This window comes from Apteryx mantelli, chromosome 16 (assembly GCF_036417845.1).
Source record: "Apteryx mantelli isolate bAptMan1 chromosome 16, bAptMan1.hap1, whole genome shotgun sequence".
NCBI classification, from domain to species: Eukaryota; Metazoa; Chordata; class Aves; order Apterygiformes; family Apterygidae; genus Apteryx; species Apteryx mantelli.
Window position 1 is genome coordinate 21,057,700 of NC_089993.1, and position 19,477 is coordinate 21,077,176.

General features: G+C 54.6%; 1 protein-coding gene across 1 annotated transcript in view; it reads left to right on the forward strand.

Annotated features, from left to right (window-relative positions):
- Nucleotides 1-19,477, forward strand: part of PRKCB (protein kinase C beta) — a 137,553-nt gene that overhangs the window by 88,929 nt on the left and 29,147 nt on the right. The window contains exons 6-10 of the mRNA XM_067306271.1: nt 2,398-2,554; nt 2,930-3,064; nt 4,903-4,999; nt 11,053-11,199; nt 17,319-17,492. Coding sequence (XP_067162372.1) covers nt 2,398-2,554; nt 2,930-3,064; nt 4,903-4,999; nt 11,053-11,199; nt 17,319-17,492 — 710 coding nt within the window. The remainder of the gene's footprint in view (nt 1-2,397; nt 2,555-2,929; nt 3,065-4,902; nt 5,000-11,052; nt 11,200-17,318; nt 17,493-19,477) is intronic.

A 19,477-nucleotide genomic window follows, 5' to 3' on the forward strand; every position in this document is an offset into this window, starting at 1 on the left:
TTTTTATTTTCTTTCACTTAATTGTTGATTTCTGCTTGAAAAATCAGAAAGTTACTTAAGGTCAAAGCAGAAGCATTTTGTTTTTTTAAATGAATAGATAATTTTATTCCCATTAATGAAATGTCTAGGTCTGCCTGCTGAGATAATAACGTGAAGTAATCAAATCTCATGCTTCAGGGCATAAACTGATTGACTATGAGGGTCAGGAATTATTTTTCCTGTTCCGTAAGGAAGGGAACAATGGCCTGATAAATTAGGAAGCCTCGTTCGTTTGTCTCCGGAGCGCGTCAACCTGGCCCTTCGCCTGGTGAGAAACGAAACGAAGCCGGAGCGTTTGGTTGACTCGGCGTCACATAACGGCGCTTCCTCTCCCCACGGGACACCGCTGGGGTTCGGGTCCTGCGGGGGAGCGTGTCGGTCCGGCTGCGGGATTCCCGGTGCTGCTGTCGTTGCCGCGTGTCCCGGGGAGTCCCTAGGGATTGCTGCTGGCCCTGGAGGTGCATCGGGGGTGATGGTGTCCAGCTGGGATTTACTCGCTCCCCCTTTCCCAGGGGTGCAATGCAGTAACGTCCCGATCTCCTGCTTTCCGGCTGGGAGCAGAGCAGCATTCGGGAACATCGGGCTTTGCTTTGACCCCCCTGGGCCGCCTCGCCCCGCGCGGCGTGCTGCTTCGGCACGGCGGTTTGGTCCCAGGGCTCCCCCAGACCCCAAAACTGCCGCTCCCCCGGAACGCCGCTTCCCGCGCGCCGCGCCGCCCTGCTCTCCCGCGAGAGCCGGAGGTCGGAGAGCAACGCGGGGGGAAGCCCGTTCCAGGCAAACCAGCCGAGGAATCAAGACCTGAATCGTGCAGCAGGCGCCAGGCTGAGGAAAGCCGGAGGGGCTGCTCGGCTGCGCGCGGCAGTGCGGGCGAGGGCACCGGAGCGCTGGGCTTCGAACACAAGCGCTTGCCGTGTTTGCAAACAGCAAAAGCAATTACTGCTGTTTATTTACCACCGCGGTAAAGACTGCTTCCTTTACAGTCTCGTTGCCAGTCGGGTAATGGCTTGTCAGGACCTATTGTGGGACTTTTCCCTAATACGCTTTTGTATTTTATAATTCAAGAATGCGGTTATAAAGATAGGCTTCTTTTTTTTTCCTATCAAAAAGGCACAGATAAAAGCCTGTAACGGTGGTGAGAAAATATGTATTCTTCTCCTCCGATAAAGGGTGACGGAGAGGAAGGCATTCCAGTTGTATCGGTGCGGAGCCTTTGCAGGGTCCTTGGAAATTAAACTCATTACTTTGAGATTTCACAGAGCAGATTGCAAGCCTTTCCGCTTGGATGGTACAAAGCTTTCTGCGGAGGGTTTTGACTGAGAGTCCAAATTAAGCCGCAGAATAACTACTGTGTATCCTTGGAAGTGCGCAGTCAGTATTTATGTCCAAAGTTTAAAAAATAATATATATTAATTTATTAAATGGCATATGAAAATAATGGCCTGAACATCACAGAAATAAAGTCATGCTGCTTATGTCCCAGCAAGCAGTTATAAATGGAATAAGGCACCATGCTCAGCCCGCTCTCGGGACCCGCTGGGACGTGTCCGTGTCCGTGTCCATGTGCCTGGGGTGTTAAGGGGAGGTTAGCACACGCTGCGCACTGGTGCTTCCCAGCCCTGGCGCCGGTACGGAGCCGAACGCGCGCGGGGTCTGCGGAGGGATGGCCCAGCACCTCCGTAAAGCTGTCCGTAGTTCAAGTAACAGCCTGCGCCTTGGGTAGCAAATTGGCAATAGCCTGAGAAATTCGAAAACTGCCCAGGTCTGGTATTGAGCTTTCCTCCGGAGTTACCTGTTGTTTGCTGAAAAAGAAATTTTCCGGGACTCGGTCGCCTTCCTGTGCGGGAAGGATGCAGCCTCCTCCGTGGCCGCCGTCCCGCAGCGCTCTCGGGATGCGCCGGTGTCCTCCGGTGTCTCGGGAGCCCCATCTCAGCCCCTTCCCGTGCACGTGCTGCGATTCCACCGCCAGTGCTGCTGGCGGGGGCTCGGGGGCTCCGCGCGACCCGCCTTGCCCGATCCCGGAGCGCATGGATCCGACCTCGGAGACCCTGGCGTGCCGTGCCGTGCCGCGCCGCGGCGTGCGGAGGAGAGCCTCTGCCTCCACCGCGGGTGCAGCACCGTGCCGTCGTGCCCCGTCGGGCTGCTCCGCTTTGACATCCTCGCTCAGGCTGGCGGGACGCTTGGACCCTGCTCCCCCTTCGGCTTAGTCCGGGGGAAAAGGCTCGGACCATCCCGGCTGCATTCCCTTCGTCAAAGCTGCAGCCCGGTCACTGGCAACGCAGGGAAGTTGTCTAGGCTTATGTGTGTTTTTGTAGTTTGAATACTGAATTTGTTTCTTTTTTTTTTCTTTCTCCTCCCCAGTAAGAGATGCTAAAAACCTAGTTCCTATGGATCCTAATGGCTTGTCAGATCCCTACGTGAAACTTAAACTAATCCCTGACCCCAAAAACGAAAGCAAACAGAAGACCAAAACTATAAAGTGCTCCCTGAATCCTGAGTGGAACGAGACATTTAAATTGTAAGTACAAGAAGAACGTTTAAACCTGTAAACTAATTTCTCTCACCCCCAAGAATTAGTGTGGTTGTATTTGCCCTGATTTAATTATTCAGAGAGATTAAGCTGATTCACTTGAGAAATAATTCTTCTCAGTCCTGTAAATGTGACTCAGAAATGCTCCAGATTCTGCTCCGCGCTCTGATCCGAGCGGAGCGTTTCCGGGAAGGAGCTCCACGGTGTCCGGCTGCTGTCGGGAAACTGCGTGTCGGAGAGCTGAGTTGTCTTTGGGGACCATCCCGTCGCTCCGTATTCGTGTCCTTGCTGGATGTGAGAGGCCTGGAAGTGCAGCGATAGCTTCCGAAATAAAACCATCCCTTTTTCTGTCCCCTGTTGCAGCCAGCTGAAGGAGGCAGACAAAGATAGGCGGTTGTCCGTGGAGATTTGGGACTGGGATCTGACCAGCAGGAATGATTTCATGGGCTCCTTATCCTTCGGGATTTCCGAACTGCAGAAGGCAGGAGTCGATGGATGGTAAGAATCCAGGTCTTGTGAAAATGCAGAGCTGTGGGCAGAGCGGTGCCCACCTTTCCCGGTGGGATTCCCGCCCCGGCGAGGCCGCGCGTCTTCCCAGGCCGGAGTGTGCGGGGAGCCAGGTCGTTTGCTGGCGAAGGGAAAGGGAGGGAAAACCCTGTTTTTTGCCGGGGGCAGCTGTTTCGGGAGCCCATGGCCTGGCACACATGCCGGCGAGGACGCTGCTCGGTACGAGCAGGAGCTGCCCGGAGCCCTCAGTCCCGTCGCTCGTTCCCGTGCGAGAGGTGAGCATGGGGGTCGGGAAGCTCGCGCGGAACGGCTCTGCGCATTTCCATTTTATCTTCCCCAGCAGGACACGTGCCACCTTCTTTCCTTTTGTTTTTTTCCCCCGGTCACTGATGCCTGAGAGCTGTGTTACCTTTCCATGCTTTCCATGTGACGTGTAGTAATTTAAAATAGGTTTTATAAGTCCTTTGGAAGACAAAAACCATACAGTATCAATTTGCATTATGTGAGGCAAGAAAGTGCCCTGGATTCTCCGTCTTTTCCGCTGTGGAAGCTGTATGCTTCCCATTGAAGTTGGAGAGAACTTGGAGGGGGAAGAATTAGCAAAGAGAACGGCGTACGCACATTGAACGCGTGCCATATGATGCCCGCCAGCTGTTGCGATGGCCCAGGAAGAAAAATCACCTGGTATTGGTTTTTTGCCTTCTCCTGTTCAAGAGGATCCCGTGCCGTTCCCACGCTGGGACGCAGATCCTGTGCCGTTCCCACGCTGGGACGCGGGTCCCGCGCCGTTCCCGTGCTGGAGCAGTGGAGCTGCTAGACCTGGCAGCGGGCTGGGGCTTCGGCGCCTGCACGCCGGCCCCCGTGCTGCCCGTGCTGCCCGTTGCCCTGGCCCGGCAGGAGCTTGCAGCATCTGCTTCGCCCTGAAGGGCAGAGCCGGGAATCGCGGGCTCCCCGGGCTGCGGCTCAACGGTCCTGCCCCTGCCCAGGCCGGGCAGTGCGTTGGCACGAAGGCACAAGCCAGCACTGAAGTCGTGCAGCGGGTTTGTACAAAGCTAGGAACAGAATGGTGTTCAGGTCTGCGAGCCTCACTTATCATAAAATGGACCTTGACTGAGACATAGCTGCCTTTCCAGGAAAAAAAACCCAGAGAATTCTCAGGTCCTGCTAAATTTGCAGTCACCTGGAGCGATGCATGCCCTTCGGCTGGGATCGCTACGCTGCCTGTTTCCAATGCAGAGCAAAGCTTGATAGGTTCCCCAGCCTTTTAAAATCGTGTAAGTGGAGGTCTAAGTAATTTTCCTTGTCACAGTATCTGGCTAGAATAAACTCTAGAAGAAGCTCTGATCTATATTTCTTATCTAAACAAGTGCAGTTAGCAGAGAAGAGGGCTCGGAGGAAGGGTCGGTCCCGGCGGCGTGCAAATAGCGCTTTGCTCCCGCGGCGCGCGGCCTTGGCGGATTGCACCCAGCTGGTCGCCGCTCCTCTCGGCCGCGGGAACGCGCTCGCTGCCGGAGCCCGGGCTTTGCCGGCGGCTCGATAAAGCACCTTGCGTCTGAATGACATTTCCATGATTTCTGATAATCGCTGGTTAAACTTTTTTCCCTTTTTCTGCGACCCCAGAAAGAGCCCTCCGCCGGGAGCATGTGCGAAAACATGCTGGACGTGGGGATTTGGGGTATAAATTTAGGGGTCTTTTCGCCTTGGGGAAAGCTCACCTGGAAATAGGTACAGGCTGGGGAGAACTGGGCGCAGAGTTAAGTTAAGTTGAGTTAATCGCCTGTCCGCGATTCCTGCCGGCCTGACGCGATGTTCTCGCTGTGTCCCCCCAGGTTTAAGCTGCTGAGCCAGGAGGAAGGAGAGTATTTCAATGTCCCGGTGCCCCCCGAGGGAGAAGAAGGAAACGAGGAGCTGAGGCAGAAGTTTGAGGTGAATTGATTTTTCTTGGGAATTCGGCGCTTCTCCTCGCTGCCCACCTAAGGTGGGCTCTGCCCGCGGCCGAGGGCTCTGCCGGCCGCTTCCGTCCCGGCAGCGCGGGGCGATGCGGAGCAGGGCCGGCCCGGCCTGGCGCTCCTCCGCTTCCCGTGCCGCACCGCGGCCGAGGTGGCCAGTCGACCTCAGACGGTCCTTCCCGAGGCTCTGCCTCCGGGCACGAGGTGCCCGTGTTGTTTCTAGAAGGTAACTTGCTTGGTTAAATTGAGCAAAAAAGAATCACTCTGAACATACGAAGCTTTCCAGCAATGCTTTGGCTACGTGGAATAAGAAAGGAAGGACCTCGTTGGATCCATTTGGGAACGGCAGGTTGGTGACGCACCCGCCCTGGCGGGGCGGCGCTGGGGAACGCTGCCGTTCAAACAGCACAGGAACGTGGAGTACTTGCACCAAATTCTTCCCTAAGCCAGATCCGTGTTGCTTGAACTGCTGGGGTTGCGCAGGTGGTTTGGAGCGAGCTGTGAGACACCAGAATGAGGGTGAGCTGCGACACCTGAGCCACAGGCGTTCGTTTTTTCAAAAGTTTTCAGGACACCAAGTAAAGGGAAAAGGATTCAGATAAAGCAGGAGCTGGAAATTTAGGGTATGAATCACTCGCATATAATTTTCTTCTGGGATTGGCAGGATTCTTCTAATTGCGGCGCATTAAATGAACCATCCATCTCGCCCTCCTGGAATACTTTATTTTAATTTGAAGACACAGAGACCTCTCTGTGCATGCGTCTCTCTCGCTTTGCGTGAGATTAGCTGGGAAAGGGAGCAGTCATTTGTGCTGGAGGGAGAGAAGAGCGATAGGAAAATAATTCTTTGGCAATTATGTCAGGCTGCGAGCACAATGGAGAGTACTGCACAACGCAGAGTTCCGTATGATGTGCGCTTTGTGCGCGATCCCGTGTCTCTGCTACCGTGCTGCCCGTCGCTTTTAAGCAGTCGTTTCTTCTTACTGAGACAAAAGCAGCGCAACAAATGTCAGCCCTTCATTCACGTTGTTTCAGATAATATCTCGCTCGCTATTAGGGATTGCATAATTCACAATTTGTTTGCCAAAATTAACGTAGCGTAGCCAGATGAGGAAGCGCCTCAGTTAATGCACCTCCAACGCTATATTCTAATTCAGGAGGGGCAGATCCCGGGTGTCCTGGGATGGCCTCGCGGAACCGTGTTCCTGGTGGCAGCGGGCTGGAAACACTCATGGAACAGCAGCTCTACCCTCCTTTTGAGGTGCAACTTAACAGAACTTGTCCGTCTGGTTTTTCTGCCATGCTGCTTGTTATAAATGAATGTAACTAACTAGGATAAATGAAGATATTGATATGGTTGGGTTTGAAACTAATCTCGGAAGGAAACCCTTTCCTCCCATTTTACGTCCTGCCCTGGGAGCCTCTGTGCGCTGCCTTGCGTGCCGAGACTCTGGTTTGCGGGAGGATGCCGGCTCCCTGGATTGGCGCTTCTCAGCAGCGGTCCTTAGCAGGCGCTCCGCTCCCCGACGGAAGCGCTGAGAGCTCGGTGCGGACGGGGAGGTCGCTGCGCGGGGAGGCGGGACGGGGGCTGCTGCCGCCGCCGAGCAGGGTCTCTGCGGGGGGGGCTTCGCCCGTTCGACGTTTCTCGCTCTTCTGGCCGAAAAGCTGCTCTGGCACGTCAGGCGTAACCACGCGCGCGGATCGGCGGCGTTTCGGGCGATGCCCGAGGCACGCGGAGCAGGCGGAGCGGGGCTTCGCGCTGCCGGAGCCTGCGCGCTGCCAGCTCCGGCCCACGCAGCCCCGCTGCAGATGGAGGTGCAAAACCGGCGCCTGGGGAAAGCGCTGTTGGTGCCTGTGAAAAGCAAAGGACGTGAACGCGCTGGGCTTTTGTGAGTGAGTTAGAATATGGGAAAGCGAGGAAGCTGGTGCAGAGCCTCGTCGCACCTGGGGCTCGCGGAGGAGCTGGCCCAGCTTAGCTGCTGCCAGCGCCGGGAACGTCGGGGCTCTGCGCTAGCGGCACTGGGAAGCTGCTGAGATTTCGGTGCTGGTCTCTCATAGATTTCGGTGAAGTGTGGGTCCGACTCTCCCTTCAAGGAGGCTTCAAGGAGAAACCTCTATTTACTACTCAATAAGCCATGCAAGCTCTTGCCAGAGTGATTGATCCAGACATTACTGAATTAATAGCTCTTTACCATTTTTCAGTATAGTTAAAATCGTCCCAGAGCCCCGAGAATGAGTGCATTACATCTGGAGACATATATGAAATGAGCCATACAGGAAATAAAACAGTTGGCCTTATGGAAGTCAGTCTGAAGTCCGTAACTGTAGCGTGGGACCCGAGAGCTCCTTTTGCTAAACGACCTTTCTTTTTTTTTTAATCTCACTTATATATAACCTCCCTGGGTATGCAAGAAAATAAGACAGATTTAATATGACAGTTGCCATAACCATATACCATGTGTAACACTTTGTCAGTTTTATAGAGAATTAGCTACCTGCCCTGCTTTTCCTGCATTTCTTGATGTTGCAGTGGTGTTAAAATCATATGCATGTTTGAAGTCCGAGATGAGTTGACCACGGATCAGAAAATATATTGCCCAGAAGTATCGTTTCACTCTTCCAGACTGTGACTGTATCCTCACCTTACTGCATCTTCCCCTAATCGCGTCCTCGGTTGTGAACAAGTCGATATTGCAAAGAGAGAAATGCTTCCAGCTCTGCAGTTCGGCGACGGCTCCTGCCGGCCGTGCTGCGAGCTCCGCGGGAGCCTGGCCGTCGCGCAGCAGCGGGGCGCTGCCGTCGCAGCCCGGGCGGGAGAGAGCCCTGCGATCGATCTGCGTTGGCGCTGCGTGATCCAGCCCGCGCCTGGGCGACGCGAATCGATAGCGCGAAGTCGAGGTGCATCTGACGGGTCTAAGCTTTGCAAAAGCTGCAGGCTGAGGGGCTGCCGTCCCGCTCGTGCCTCCTGCAGCCTCCTGCCTGCAGCGGCGACGTCCTGGGCTTAGCGAGACCGAGTTCGGGGGCAGAAGCGCAGCGTGAGGACTTGCAGCCAATTCTGCTCAGCCTTTATCAGCCGCTGGCTGGGACAGCTTGATAGATGTGAACATCAGCTGCTATTGCAAAAATTCAGATGTAGTAAATTAAGTGTGACAAATGGAGCTGGATAACGAAGGTCAAGTACTTTTTTAATTTTTTTGTGAGCAATATTTGGCATGCTTCGGTCGTAAAACTTAAGAAGGTCTCAAGATTGTGGGAGCATTAGGAGCATATTAAAAATATAGGTTAAAGGACTTTTGTACTCGCTTAGAAACAGACATTAGAGACACGTAGCAGCAAGAGCAAGTTACTTCACTTGATGGGTGGTCTTCACAGCTCCCTGGCTGTTCTTTTGGATGCTGAAAAAACCTTTCCCCCTTCAGGCCTAGCTATATACTTTGCCTGTTTTTTCAGAAAAGTCATATTGTGTTTATGTCCTCATCTCATCACCTATGAAAGTACTGTGATGTTGGAAATTAAGGTCAAATGCAAGACTAAATATGGTTGAAGCAGCACCTATTTAAGCACGAGCTTCGAGAATGGCTGTAGGCAACAAGAGACCTGCAGCCACTTTCACCCTTGGATTCCTGGGCACAAGCCTGTGCGTAAGAAACCCTCTGCCTACATGGCTGATAATGCCAACGCTAAAATGCACAAGTTTTCTTAAATGAAGCAAATGAAAATCCTTTACCTTTTTTCCCTCTTTGCATTGTTCTTTGACGTTTTGATCAGGAATTAAAGTCTCACCCTGGTTTGACCAGTGTTTCCTTCAAATCCCCTTGACCGACCCCAGCGCTGCGATGTTTGGGCTGCAAACGTGCAAGAGAGGATGCGCGTGTCTGAAGCGCAGAGGTGTGCTTTGGGGTGTAAGGCAAGGGGAGCAGAAGGATTGCCCTTGAAATTTGTTAAAGCTTGTTTTCGCAGAGGCTAATCTAGCGTCAAATTTGATCTGACAAGATTGTTTCTTAACTGTGATCGAGTATTTGGGAAAGCATTCGCCCAATGTGACCGTTTTGCGTGCCGATAAGTAAACATTTCCTTCGAGCACAGCTTTGGGATGGGGGTGAGGTTGCCCGGCGCAATGGTAGCCCTGCAGAATGGCTAAGGACAAAGCGTCGAGTCTCCCAGGCTTTGCACTGCTGGGAGTGGAAACGTTACTAGTTCTCACTTGGGTGTGATTTTGGGGAATTGCGACTCTTAAAACCCCCGTGCAGGCGTTGTTTCGCCGTGACGTGCTGCCAGGGGCCGGGCAGAGCGGTTCATGACGGGGGGAGCGGCGGAAACCAGCGGGGACCCTGCTGTGCTTCATCTGAGCCGATCTGAAATGCTCTGGCTAGGTATCACCTTGGTTTTGGAACATTGCTAAAATTTAAAGATTGAGAATAGGAAAAAAAACCTTGTACCCTTTTGGAAAGACGACTGTATTTCCTTTTAAATGCAGGAACTTTTCTTTTCCTCTGAGTGCAAGCGTCCTGTGTTTGTGGCTGCTTGCAGCAGCAGCAGGTACCAGGCTGTTGAACGATTCAGCCCCTTCCCCAGGGCACTTTTTCAGAGCTGCATTAGCAATTATGATGTTTGCAAATCCTTGAAGCCGTTCCTTTAGTTTTCGGTGCAGGAATTTTTCACATGTTTGTAGGTGTTGCAGGTGACCTTGGATGGAGAATTTTGCAGCAAGGAGAGCTTTGCAATAACCAATTAGCAGCTGCAAAGGCTTGGAGATTACTTGTAAGGCTCCTATCTGGAGGAGCTGTGAGCAGCAGTCAAATTGAACTGCTGGAATCGGGTTAATGGAATTTCATGCTAGACTGAGCTCAATGCAAGCTCTACACTGTGGCATATTTCTAAAAATTAAAACCGAATAAATTGTGAGATAGCTTTTAAAAAATGTGGTTCAGCAAATGAGATAGCCCCTGGACCAATGAGAAGGTGCCAAGCAACGGATGAGAGTTTGTGTTTAAAAATGTTTTTTTTTTGTGAGGCTCCTTAATAGGCAATTGTGGTTGAACCAGCTCGTGTGATTGCTTGGGGATGCAGGAGAGGTGCTTTCTAGTCGTTTTTTTTTTTTTTTTTCCGGAATGCATTTGTAGCTCCCTGTGTTCAGCCTGAGCTGGCACAGGAGTAGAATTCCCTTCGATGTCAGATAGGAACAGAGCTGAAGCTTGTTAAAAATTCCCTTATTTTACCTTAATATTTACATTAATATTTATAGTCACCTGTCCTTTTCCCATGAGGCGAGAGACTGAAACATGAGTCAGATTTGTGAAGAAAGGACGCGTTTAAGCCTGCGTGTTTTTTCTGGGTTTTGCTCTGGCTGACATGGGGCATGCTGTGGGTTAGCATTTGCTCTGTCGTCGGAGGTGGAGCTCAAGGTTTAAAATGTTCCCGCCGATGGCAGCGCGCGAGGACGTTGTCCGGACTTGCTGCTTGCAAGGGCTCCAGGAGGGTTGGTGTTATCCGCATCTCGGTTGCGGTTTGGAGACCCCCTGCTGCCGCTGGGTGTCTTCCCCAGGGAGGGTGTGGAAACCCTCCGGATAAGTGTTTAAAATGAGACAGAACAGGGGACGGGAGCGCACGAGGAGCTGGTGTCCGTCGCTCGTCCCGTTCGGTGCCCAGCTCCCCTGGGGAAGGTTCTCCAGGTCTCCGTGGGGATCCCCCCCGTGTCCCGTGTCCTGCAGGGAAGAGATGGCAATCCAGAGCTTCCCGGCAAGGCGTGATGAGAGAGGTGGTTGGTTCCTGGGGTCTCTCGAAGAGATTAACTGAGAATAAGCTGAACAGCGTAACGCGTTGTGCGTGATAACCCACCAAAGTGTCGTTCGCGGTTCTGTCTCTATCACGCGTGTGCAAAAGGTCTCCGGAGCTCAACGTAGCGTTTGACCTAGGAAAGAGCTGATTAACGTGGGATTTCAGGAGCACTCGCTCTTTTTATAATGACCTTTCTCCAAACTGCGTTCAGTAATTTTTCTCTTTCTCCCTCTCCCATCTCCGTCTTTGCAGAGAGCCAAGATCGGTCCAGGCTCCAAGGCTGCCGACGAGAAGACGACAAATGCTATTTCCAAGTTCGATAACAATGGAAGCAGAGATCGGATGAAACTTTCGGATTTCAATTTCCTGATGGTGCTGGGAAAAGGAAGCTTTGGAAAGGTGTGGTAGGACTTATTTATTTGCACGGCCATTGCTTAAAACAGGTGTATTTGTAACATTTTTGAGCTGAGACTCCAGCCCCGGAGACCGGGGGCGTAACCTGTCCTTGCTCCGCCTGGAGAGCCCTGGTTACTGTAATGGGCTTCCACTTTCTTGGCTGCCTTAGGACCTTATATTACTGCTATGCACGGTGCTGCAGGCTTCAGATGTCGGATTAGACCTTCTCAAAAGTCGGATACTCTCTTTCGGGGAGCAGGGTTTGTACTGCATCTTTAAAGCCTTGTTTTCTATTCAGCCATTTTTCCTTTTTTAATAATTACAAATATACGTGAACATTTTAATTAACTTTCTGGGCCGGTTATGAGTGGCAACAGAATTTTGTTCTTCCAGTAATTATGTGACTTGGAGCCTTCGTTTTTCTTGGGGTTTTGCCAACTTTGTCATGATTTTCATTAGAAATTCCAGCCCTCAGACTGCTGCTCCAGCTTCAAAGCCGAGGCTAGGTGGGAATTTGCGCGTCCTTCCTCGTAGACCAGCGCCGGCTTTGCTGCTGCGACAGATGGCCCGACGCCGCGCTGATTAGCGACCTGCCTTAATTGCAGGGAGCAGCGCTGTGCTGCGCCGCCGGGGCGAGCTCCGGGGCGGGACGGCGGGAGCAAGGGGGAAGCGCCGGGGAAGCGCCGTTCTCCCGCCGCGGATGCCGGAGCGCCGGGGGCGAGCGTGGCTTTCACAGCCGCGTTCCCGCCTCCTCCCCACTATTTTTCCTCCTTTATTCAAAGGGGAAGGAGGTAAGAGCAGCCCCCAGCTCCGTCGCTGGCTTTGGAGCTTTGGGAGGTCCCGGCCTCTCTAAACCGGTGCGGACAGCTCCGAGATCCCCGAAAGAAGGACCGGGAGTTTCTGGTGACCCCCAGCGCTCGGAGCGGCTCTTGCGCGGCCCCCGAGGGCCTTCCCAAACCGCCGCGGCGCGGCGAGCTCGGCACCTGGAGCCGGCTGCTGCGTTTGCAGCTCTCTCCCCCCCCGGGACACCCGGTCCCTTTTGGTCTCCTGCTTGGCATCTGGAAACTGTGTAGTTATGGTGGTTTTTTTTTTTTTTCTCCTTTCTTTTAATTTGAGAAACATTACCAAACCCTTCAGTCAGCACCGCGGCTTATGTAAGGGAATGTGTGACAGAAGCTGTTCCGCGGAACAGACTGTTATAAATATGCTAACTAGGGCTCATTAGCACAGCGCGCCGGGCTGCACGGCGAGACGCAGCCGGGCTCGCTCCTGCGTGTGCCCGCGGCGCGCCGGCCGGCCGGCCTTGCTCCCGCCTTGCTCCCGCGCTTCTCCTCGTGGGGCTCCGGGCACGTGCCTCCCGCGTGCCTCCCTCCCGCGCTCGCGCCTGCCGCTCCCACCCCCAACCCTCCCGCGCCCGGATCCTGCCGCCCTCAGTCCTCCCGCGCTTGTTCTTTGCTCCTGCGAACGTTGTTCCCGTGCTTGGTCTTCCCGTGCTCGCCTGCTGCTCCCACCCCCAATTCTCCCACGCTTGTTTGATCCTCCCGCGCTTGCTCATTGCTCCCGCGCTTGTTGGTCGCTCCCGCGCTTGTTGGTTGCTCCTGTGCCTGTTCGTTGCTCCCGCGCCTGTTCGTTGCTCCCGTGCCTGTTCGTTGCTCCCGCGCCCGTTGGTTGCTCCCGCGCCCGTTCGTTGCTCCCGCGCTCGCAGACCGAGCGGCCCCAGCTGCCCGTTCCCCCGAGGGAGGACAGCGAGGGAGACGCTGCTGCCGGGCGCTCCCGGCTTTCTGCATGCGCTGCGGAGGACGCTGGTAGCTGCTGAGTGTCCACTGGAAGGTGCCGAGCGTTTCCAAGTGAGCAAGCCAGGCTGCGCCGTGCCGTGAGCTGGCGAGCGTTCCCTGGGGAAGGGAGCCGATCCGGGAGCCGGCGCGCGGCTCCGGGAACGGGCACCGCCGTGGGCGTTTGCAGCCTGTCGCGTGGGAACCCGTGTCGGTCGCAGAGGCGCCCTGCCACTGCCGCCGCTCGACCGCGTGCTCCCGTGCTGCAGCGCGCTGCAAGCCTCCTCCGCGTGGCGAGCCCGCGAGAGCTCCCCGAGCGCCCTCGGAGCTGCTTGAGCGAATCCCCGTCTCAGGAATAAGCCTGTTAACCCTTTGGCATCGGTAGCTGAGATTCACTGCTTGTGTTTTGCTCAGTCCTGTGCTGCGGCTGCCAGGGGTCAGGATTGCCTTCGTGTCGGTCTCGCTGGAGCTTAATAAACTTGTTCCCTCTGCTTTCGGCATCGGAATATCTCCTGTTATTATGTTGGAACACTCCCAAGCAACTACGCTAGATTACAGAAATAAATCAAGTTAAATATCAGCTTTTTGTGCACTAAAAAAAAGAAAAAAGTGCAGTCTATTTTGCAGAGAGCGAACTGGCAGACGCAAGTCGCCGCCGAGCCAGGCGTCGCGCTTGCGGGGATGGGAGATGGCTGCGGCTGGGGCTGTGCTCCGGCGTCGGCGCTTCCCGAGGTCGGGGCAGGGTCCCGGGCTGCCGCGGCGGGGGCGAAGCTGGGTCTGTCCCGAGTTTTCCCGCGCGGCGCAGAGGTGGCGGCCGCCCTCCGTGGCCGGCGGCGCCGGCAGATCCCGCGGGAGACCCCGCGAGCTGCGAGCGATGGCAGTCGTGGCAATGCGCCCTGCGTTTTGGCAAGGGGAAGGGAGATGTTCCTGACTGAAGAGCGCAGCGCTTGGCACAGCCCACCCCGGGTTTGCTCTGCTGTAATATAAATAGAGAATAGTTAAATTATGTGGCTTGCTCGTATTTTTGCAGCTAATCAATCTGTCATGCTATCAGGCTGTCAGTCTTTTCTGGGGGGTTTTATGGTGTATTTCTGAGCAGGGCTGATTCCTTTGCCTCTGCGCTTATGGATCAGAGTGCAATGGGAGACGATTTTCCTGTCCTGTGGGAATCTTCGAGCTGTCCTCGGAGCGAAGCGTGGCAGAAGGGCCGGCGGCGAGAGCAGCGGGCCGAGGGCTCGCCAGCCTGTGCTCCAGCCCTGGCCCTGGCTGCCTCGGCGACGTGCGCGTCCTGCACAGCCTTGCTCGGGCTGCTATCGCACTGCACGGGGTGAATTCACGTCTTTTAATCTTTTCCTGTTTACGGTGCAATGTAAATAGGAATCTTTTTCCCGATCTTTTTCTTTACTCGCTGTGTCGTTAGCAGTGCTGAAACCTGCTCCTCGGCCCTGTCCTTCCCTTGAAATTTTTGCGGCATCCAAGCTGTGGTCGCCATAGGAATGGCAATGCCAAGGGGCCCAAGGCGGCTCTGAGCGGGCGCCGGAGCCAGGAGCGGAGCAGCCGAGAGCACGCAGCTCGGAGCGGGCTCTGTGGCATGACCGGGCTGCGAGCTTGCAAACGGGCGCTCGACCGCTCAGCTAGTGCAGGCAGGGCCGGGGGAGGATGGACTTTGGGGTGGTTGCATAAGGCTTGTGAGCTTGTCACCTGCGCAGAAAACAGGCCAAATTCTGCTAACGCCTGTGCAGACTTGATGCCTCTCCTTCAGGGTGCAGAAGGTACTTTCTCGATGGGCCAGGGACCAGAGCCTGCAACCCATTCTGCACGTGCAAATTCACAGCGATTACAACATCCAGAATAGATTAGTCGGGATTTACACTTCTGAGGCCGCTCGCGTTGCCGGCCCAGATGTGGAAGAGCAAGCAATACGGTAACCCGCGATTGCAGCCTCTCTTGCATTCACCCAGGCGCACACGCTCGCTCGCGCTTGGCCGCTGCACCTCTCCCCCGCGGATGTCGTGCAGCTGATCCCCAGGCAGCTGCGAAGACGCCCTTTTGCACTGTGCGTTTCCGTACGCCGAGCCGGTTGGCTCAGCTGTGGTTCGGGATTGCTGTGTCATTGGAAAGCTGCTGCGCGAACCATTACGCTCCGAGTAAGCCCTCGAGCAGTTTTTTTGCTTTTAATTTTGCACACCGGCAAACCGCTGCCTCTCGCTCCACGGCAGAGCCCGAGAGCGCTGGGTGCCCCGACGGGGTGGGCGCAGTGCACCGACGTCCCCGGGGCGTCCAGCAGCCTGCTCGGGGTTTCCTCCGGGCAGGACAGGCTCTGACTGACTCAGCGGAGTTCAGCTCCCTACGACGCGATTTACTGTCGCTGAACCCCGTTCTCCAGCAGCTGCTTTCATCTTTAAATTTGATCTTTTTGTACCTCCAGGGAAATTTCCTGGTGTGCTTATCCCCGTGCACACTCTGTTACCCGTAACAACGCGCTCTCTCCCCTGAGAGTCTCTAAGCAAAGTATCTTAAAAAGCAGCAAAATGCTCTGCAGCCTCTGTTATAAACTGCAACCTCTCTGCTCCCTCGCTGGACTCCTCCCGCCGTTCTTCCCCACGGAGCAGTCCATTCATGGCATTAACAAATACTAGGTTCAGAGACTCCCTGATTTATGTGTTTTTTCTCAGGAAGGGTTGCGAATAGCAAGATACTTCTGCACACTAACGATACAGCGTGCAATCCATTTACTTCCAGATAACGTTCTTCATTTTCTCTCCAGCCGTATTCCTGCAGTGGTCACTTCTCTTTTCCAGCAGCTTTGAGATGCCAAAACCCATCTGTTTTTATCACTTAAAAATCAGGCCCATTTTTTAGCACCTATGCAGGGTGACTCGCAAATCTCAGCTCGCATGGAAAGGTGAAGATAAATGGAGGCAATGAACTGAAACTGTTCAAAACTGCAAGAGAGGGCAGAGATGCAAAGTGGAGCTAGAGCGGCTGTAGCTCCGTGGCCCCGCGGCGCTGGTCCCCTCCGCGGGGTCCCCGTCGGGGACGCCTGCGGCGCTCAGCCAGGGCAGGGAGTTATTCGGCTGCTGCAAGACCCCTTTGCAGGCTGAGGGCAGGGCAGAATTAAATACAAACCCGGTCCCCGTCCCTTGCTGGCCTGCGTCGCCGGAGCCAAGCGCATCCGCTGCCCGAGGGGCTCGGAGCTGCGCTGGGGGCAGCCGGGCACTGCTGCGGTGCGCCAGCTTCGCCCCGCGTCTCCCCGTCTTCTCCTGGAGCCTCCCGGGCACGAGCAGGGCGAGAGGCAGCGCGGCCTTGGGAGAGCCGAGCGGCGTCTCGGCGAGCGGCGCGGGCTCTGCCTCCCCGCGAGCCGCTTCGGGCCGACCAGGGCCGTTAATTTTATTTCCCTTTGCATTTCCAAAGTCGTCGCTGAGACCTGTTAGCATTTTCTCTGCAAATCTGCTATAGTTTGAATTTCATTTCAGTTCCAACCTATTGGTGTTGATTTCCCATAATTTACTTTCAAAACATCCCTAACTCCCCTTCCTGACGTGACCAGAGGATTTCAACAGACTCTTTTAAATGTAAAGCAATTTATTTCCACTGAGCACTTGAGTCTAACGCAGTGAGAGAAGATAAAACGGGAAGCAGAGCGTGGTTTCTGAGCGCCGTGTGTTTTGTCAGCAGTGCTGCGGCGCGGGGAGCGGTTTGCAGTAATGGAGCGTGGTGGGATGGTTTTGGAAGTCCTCACTGAGGTTGATATGATTAATGAGAGAAAACTGCACCAGCAGAAGTAATGCATCCCATTTGTTGTAGTAAATAAATCTGCAAATAGGTGCAACTGGTTTAAAGTACTCGGCTGAACGGTTTGCTCCGCGTCGGAGAAGGCGCTGGCTGCGAGCAGCGCCGGCGGACGACTGGGCTGCGATGCCCCGTGTTGGGGAGGGGGTGCAGCAGGCAGAGAAAATCTTGCTGAGTTTGGCTTATTTTTGGCCACGTACTAATTCTCTTCCGCTTTTAGTCTTTACCGCTTCATGGTTTGGTGGACACTCGTGTTCAAGCTCCTGAAGCCTTCTCCCCTAGTCCGCTTGCGCTCGGAGAGCTGCTGAATCGGGGCATCTGTAGCGAAGGCGAGCAGAACACCTTGGACCAGATTAGTCTAGCTAATAAGGCCCTAGGTACTTTTGGAAATACCACTGTCGTAGCTTTCTGCACTGTCTGGCACCTGAGTCACTTTTCAAGGTTATAACGGCAGCCACAGAAAAACAAATAGAAGTCATTAATTTGCAACTCTAGGCAAGCCAGCAGCGCAGCAGAGCCGCGCGTCCCTGCATCTGTGTGCATCTTCTCCCCGTCCAGGTCATGCTCGCGGAGAGGAAGGGCACGGACGAGCTCTACGCCGTTAAGATCTTGAAGAAGGACGTCGTGATCCAGGACGACGACGTGGAGTGCACGATGGTGGAGAAGCGCGTCCTGGCCCTCTCGGGGAAGCCCCCGTTCCTGACGCAGCTTCACTCCTGCTTTCAAACGATGGTGAGTGCTGGCGCCGCTGCAACCTGCCCTCGGCGAGGCCTCGCTGGCGCTGGTGTCTGTGTCCCCGGCAAAGCGGAGGGCGGATTGGGGAACCCTGCTGAACCTCGAGCACTGGGCAGGGCGGAATTGGACCCTTTGCACAGCAAATTGCAGTCTCTTGGCTCCAAGGGTGAGTCTGGGGGCAGCAGCTCCCTCCTAGAGACCCAGCTTCACAAGTTATCGAGGACCAATGCCTTCCTGGGCCAGTGCAGAGCGCTCCGGAGCTGTGTAGAGGCGTCCGTAGAGAAATCTGCCCTGGTCACCTATTTTCAGCTTCTCTAAAACATGCCTTTGCTTTCTTTCATGTTTATTTTCCAGGCACACACCACTATATTTGCAAAAGCGGCCATGTATTTTTCCCCTTGGCAACCTCATAAATTGTACGATTTGCTTGCGAAAATGCATCCGTAAACAAAATGTTTGTGTGTGTATGTTAAACTGGAGGCCGTAAGGGAGAATATCTGCACCCTTGAGAGTTTTCCATTGGGCAACTTTTAATTGCATTACCCAGCCTTTAGACAGCCCCAGCCTGTGATTTGAGTTATAACTCAACAGCAAAGTCCTGAACGTTTTCTCGGGATTCATTCTTGTGATCACAAACCTGAGCAGACAGTGAAACCTCATACAAAATGCCGGAAATTCAGTTTGAAATGGGCATGCTATTCAGTTTGTACAAACCAGAAACAGGGGTGGGGAGTGGGGCAGGGGGATCTTTAAAGCAATCTCTGGCCAGCCGTTGAGCAGCATGTAAATGGAAATGTCCAGGTACTTGTCAGCAGGCGCAGGGCGAGGTAATCGGCGTAGTCCCTTAGAAAGATGACAATGCCATCCGGGAGGATTACGTTTTAATATTATCCCAGCAATTTCATTTACCGAACGCATTCAGTGTATTTAAAGCGCGTGGACCAGCTTTGCGGCACGGTAATCGAAAAGTGGCAGGAGCAGCTATTTCACCCAGCATCTCTGGGGCATCCGAAGTGAGTCAGCGCAGGCTTATTCCTGGCAGGCCTGCGGTCGCTTAATGGTAATCGTGTTTGTAATGTAATCAAAATGTATAGCAGGGCGTATTATCAAACGGCGGCACACCGCACTTTGCTGCCGGGGAGCGCAGTCCGGAGCACGCTCCTCGGCCTGGGCTGCGAGCGCAGGTGGCTGCAGCGAGGGAGAAAACCTTAAATCTGCATTTGGAAGAAGGAGCGAAGATGGGCCGTGAGCGCGCTACGGAGCGGGCCGGGAGGAGCAGAGCCGCCGGGTCCCGCGCTGGCCGGCCGGGGGTCCGGGGCTCCCTGCCCGAGTCCGAGCCCTCGCTGGGCTCATCCGCGCGGACCCGCCGGGGGCATCCGGCGTCGTCCTGGCCTTCCCGGCCCATTTCCGCTCCCGCTGGGCTCCGTGGCGAAGGGCACGGCAGCTCCGGTGACGCTGAGCCATGATAAATAGCAGCTCGGTGGGGAACTTGGCTCTTGTCCTTCTGCCTCTTACCCACGGCGTGGAGTCAGGCAGGAGATGGACTGAACGAGCAATTAATTAGGAGGAGGAGGCATTGGAAGAAGCCCCAGGAGGTCCGTCTTGGCCGGGAAGGAAAGGGCACGGGCGTTTTATCGGTTCGGTGCGAGCGTCCGTAGGCGGTGTTTAGATATCCGTAAGTTGCTGTTGCTCAGCGAGTTCAGATGCTCCAGCCTCAGTCCTCTCCCTCCGGAGAGCGGCGCCAGGACGGCTTTCCGTCTCCACCTCTCCCTTCCAGCCTGTAGGCCGGCCAGCCATCTGGCTGCTGCATTCATGATGGCTTTTTTCCGAAGCACAAGCATTCTCTTCTCCACCCAAATGAGGAAAGCTCGGATCCTGCTTTTAGAGCTCAGCTGGCTGCGTCAAGAGACCATCTCTGTAATGTTCTTCCTCCTTGAAGTTGATCGATATATTTAGGAGACAGCTGCAAACGAAGCACAGTG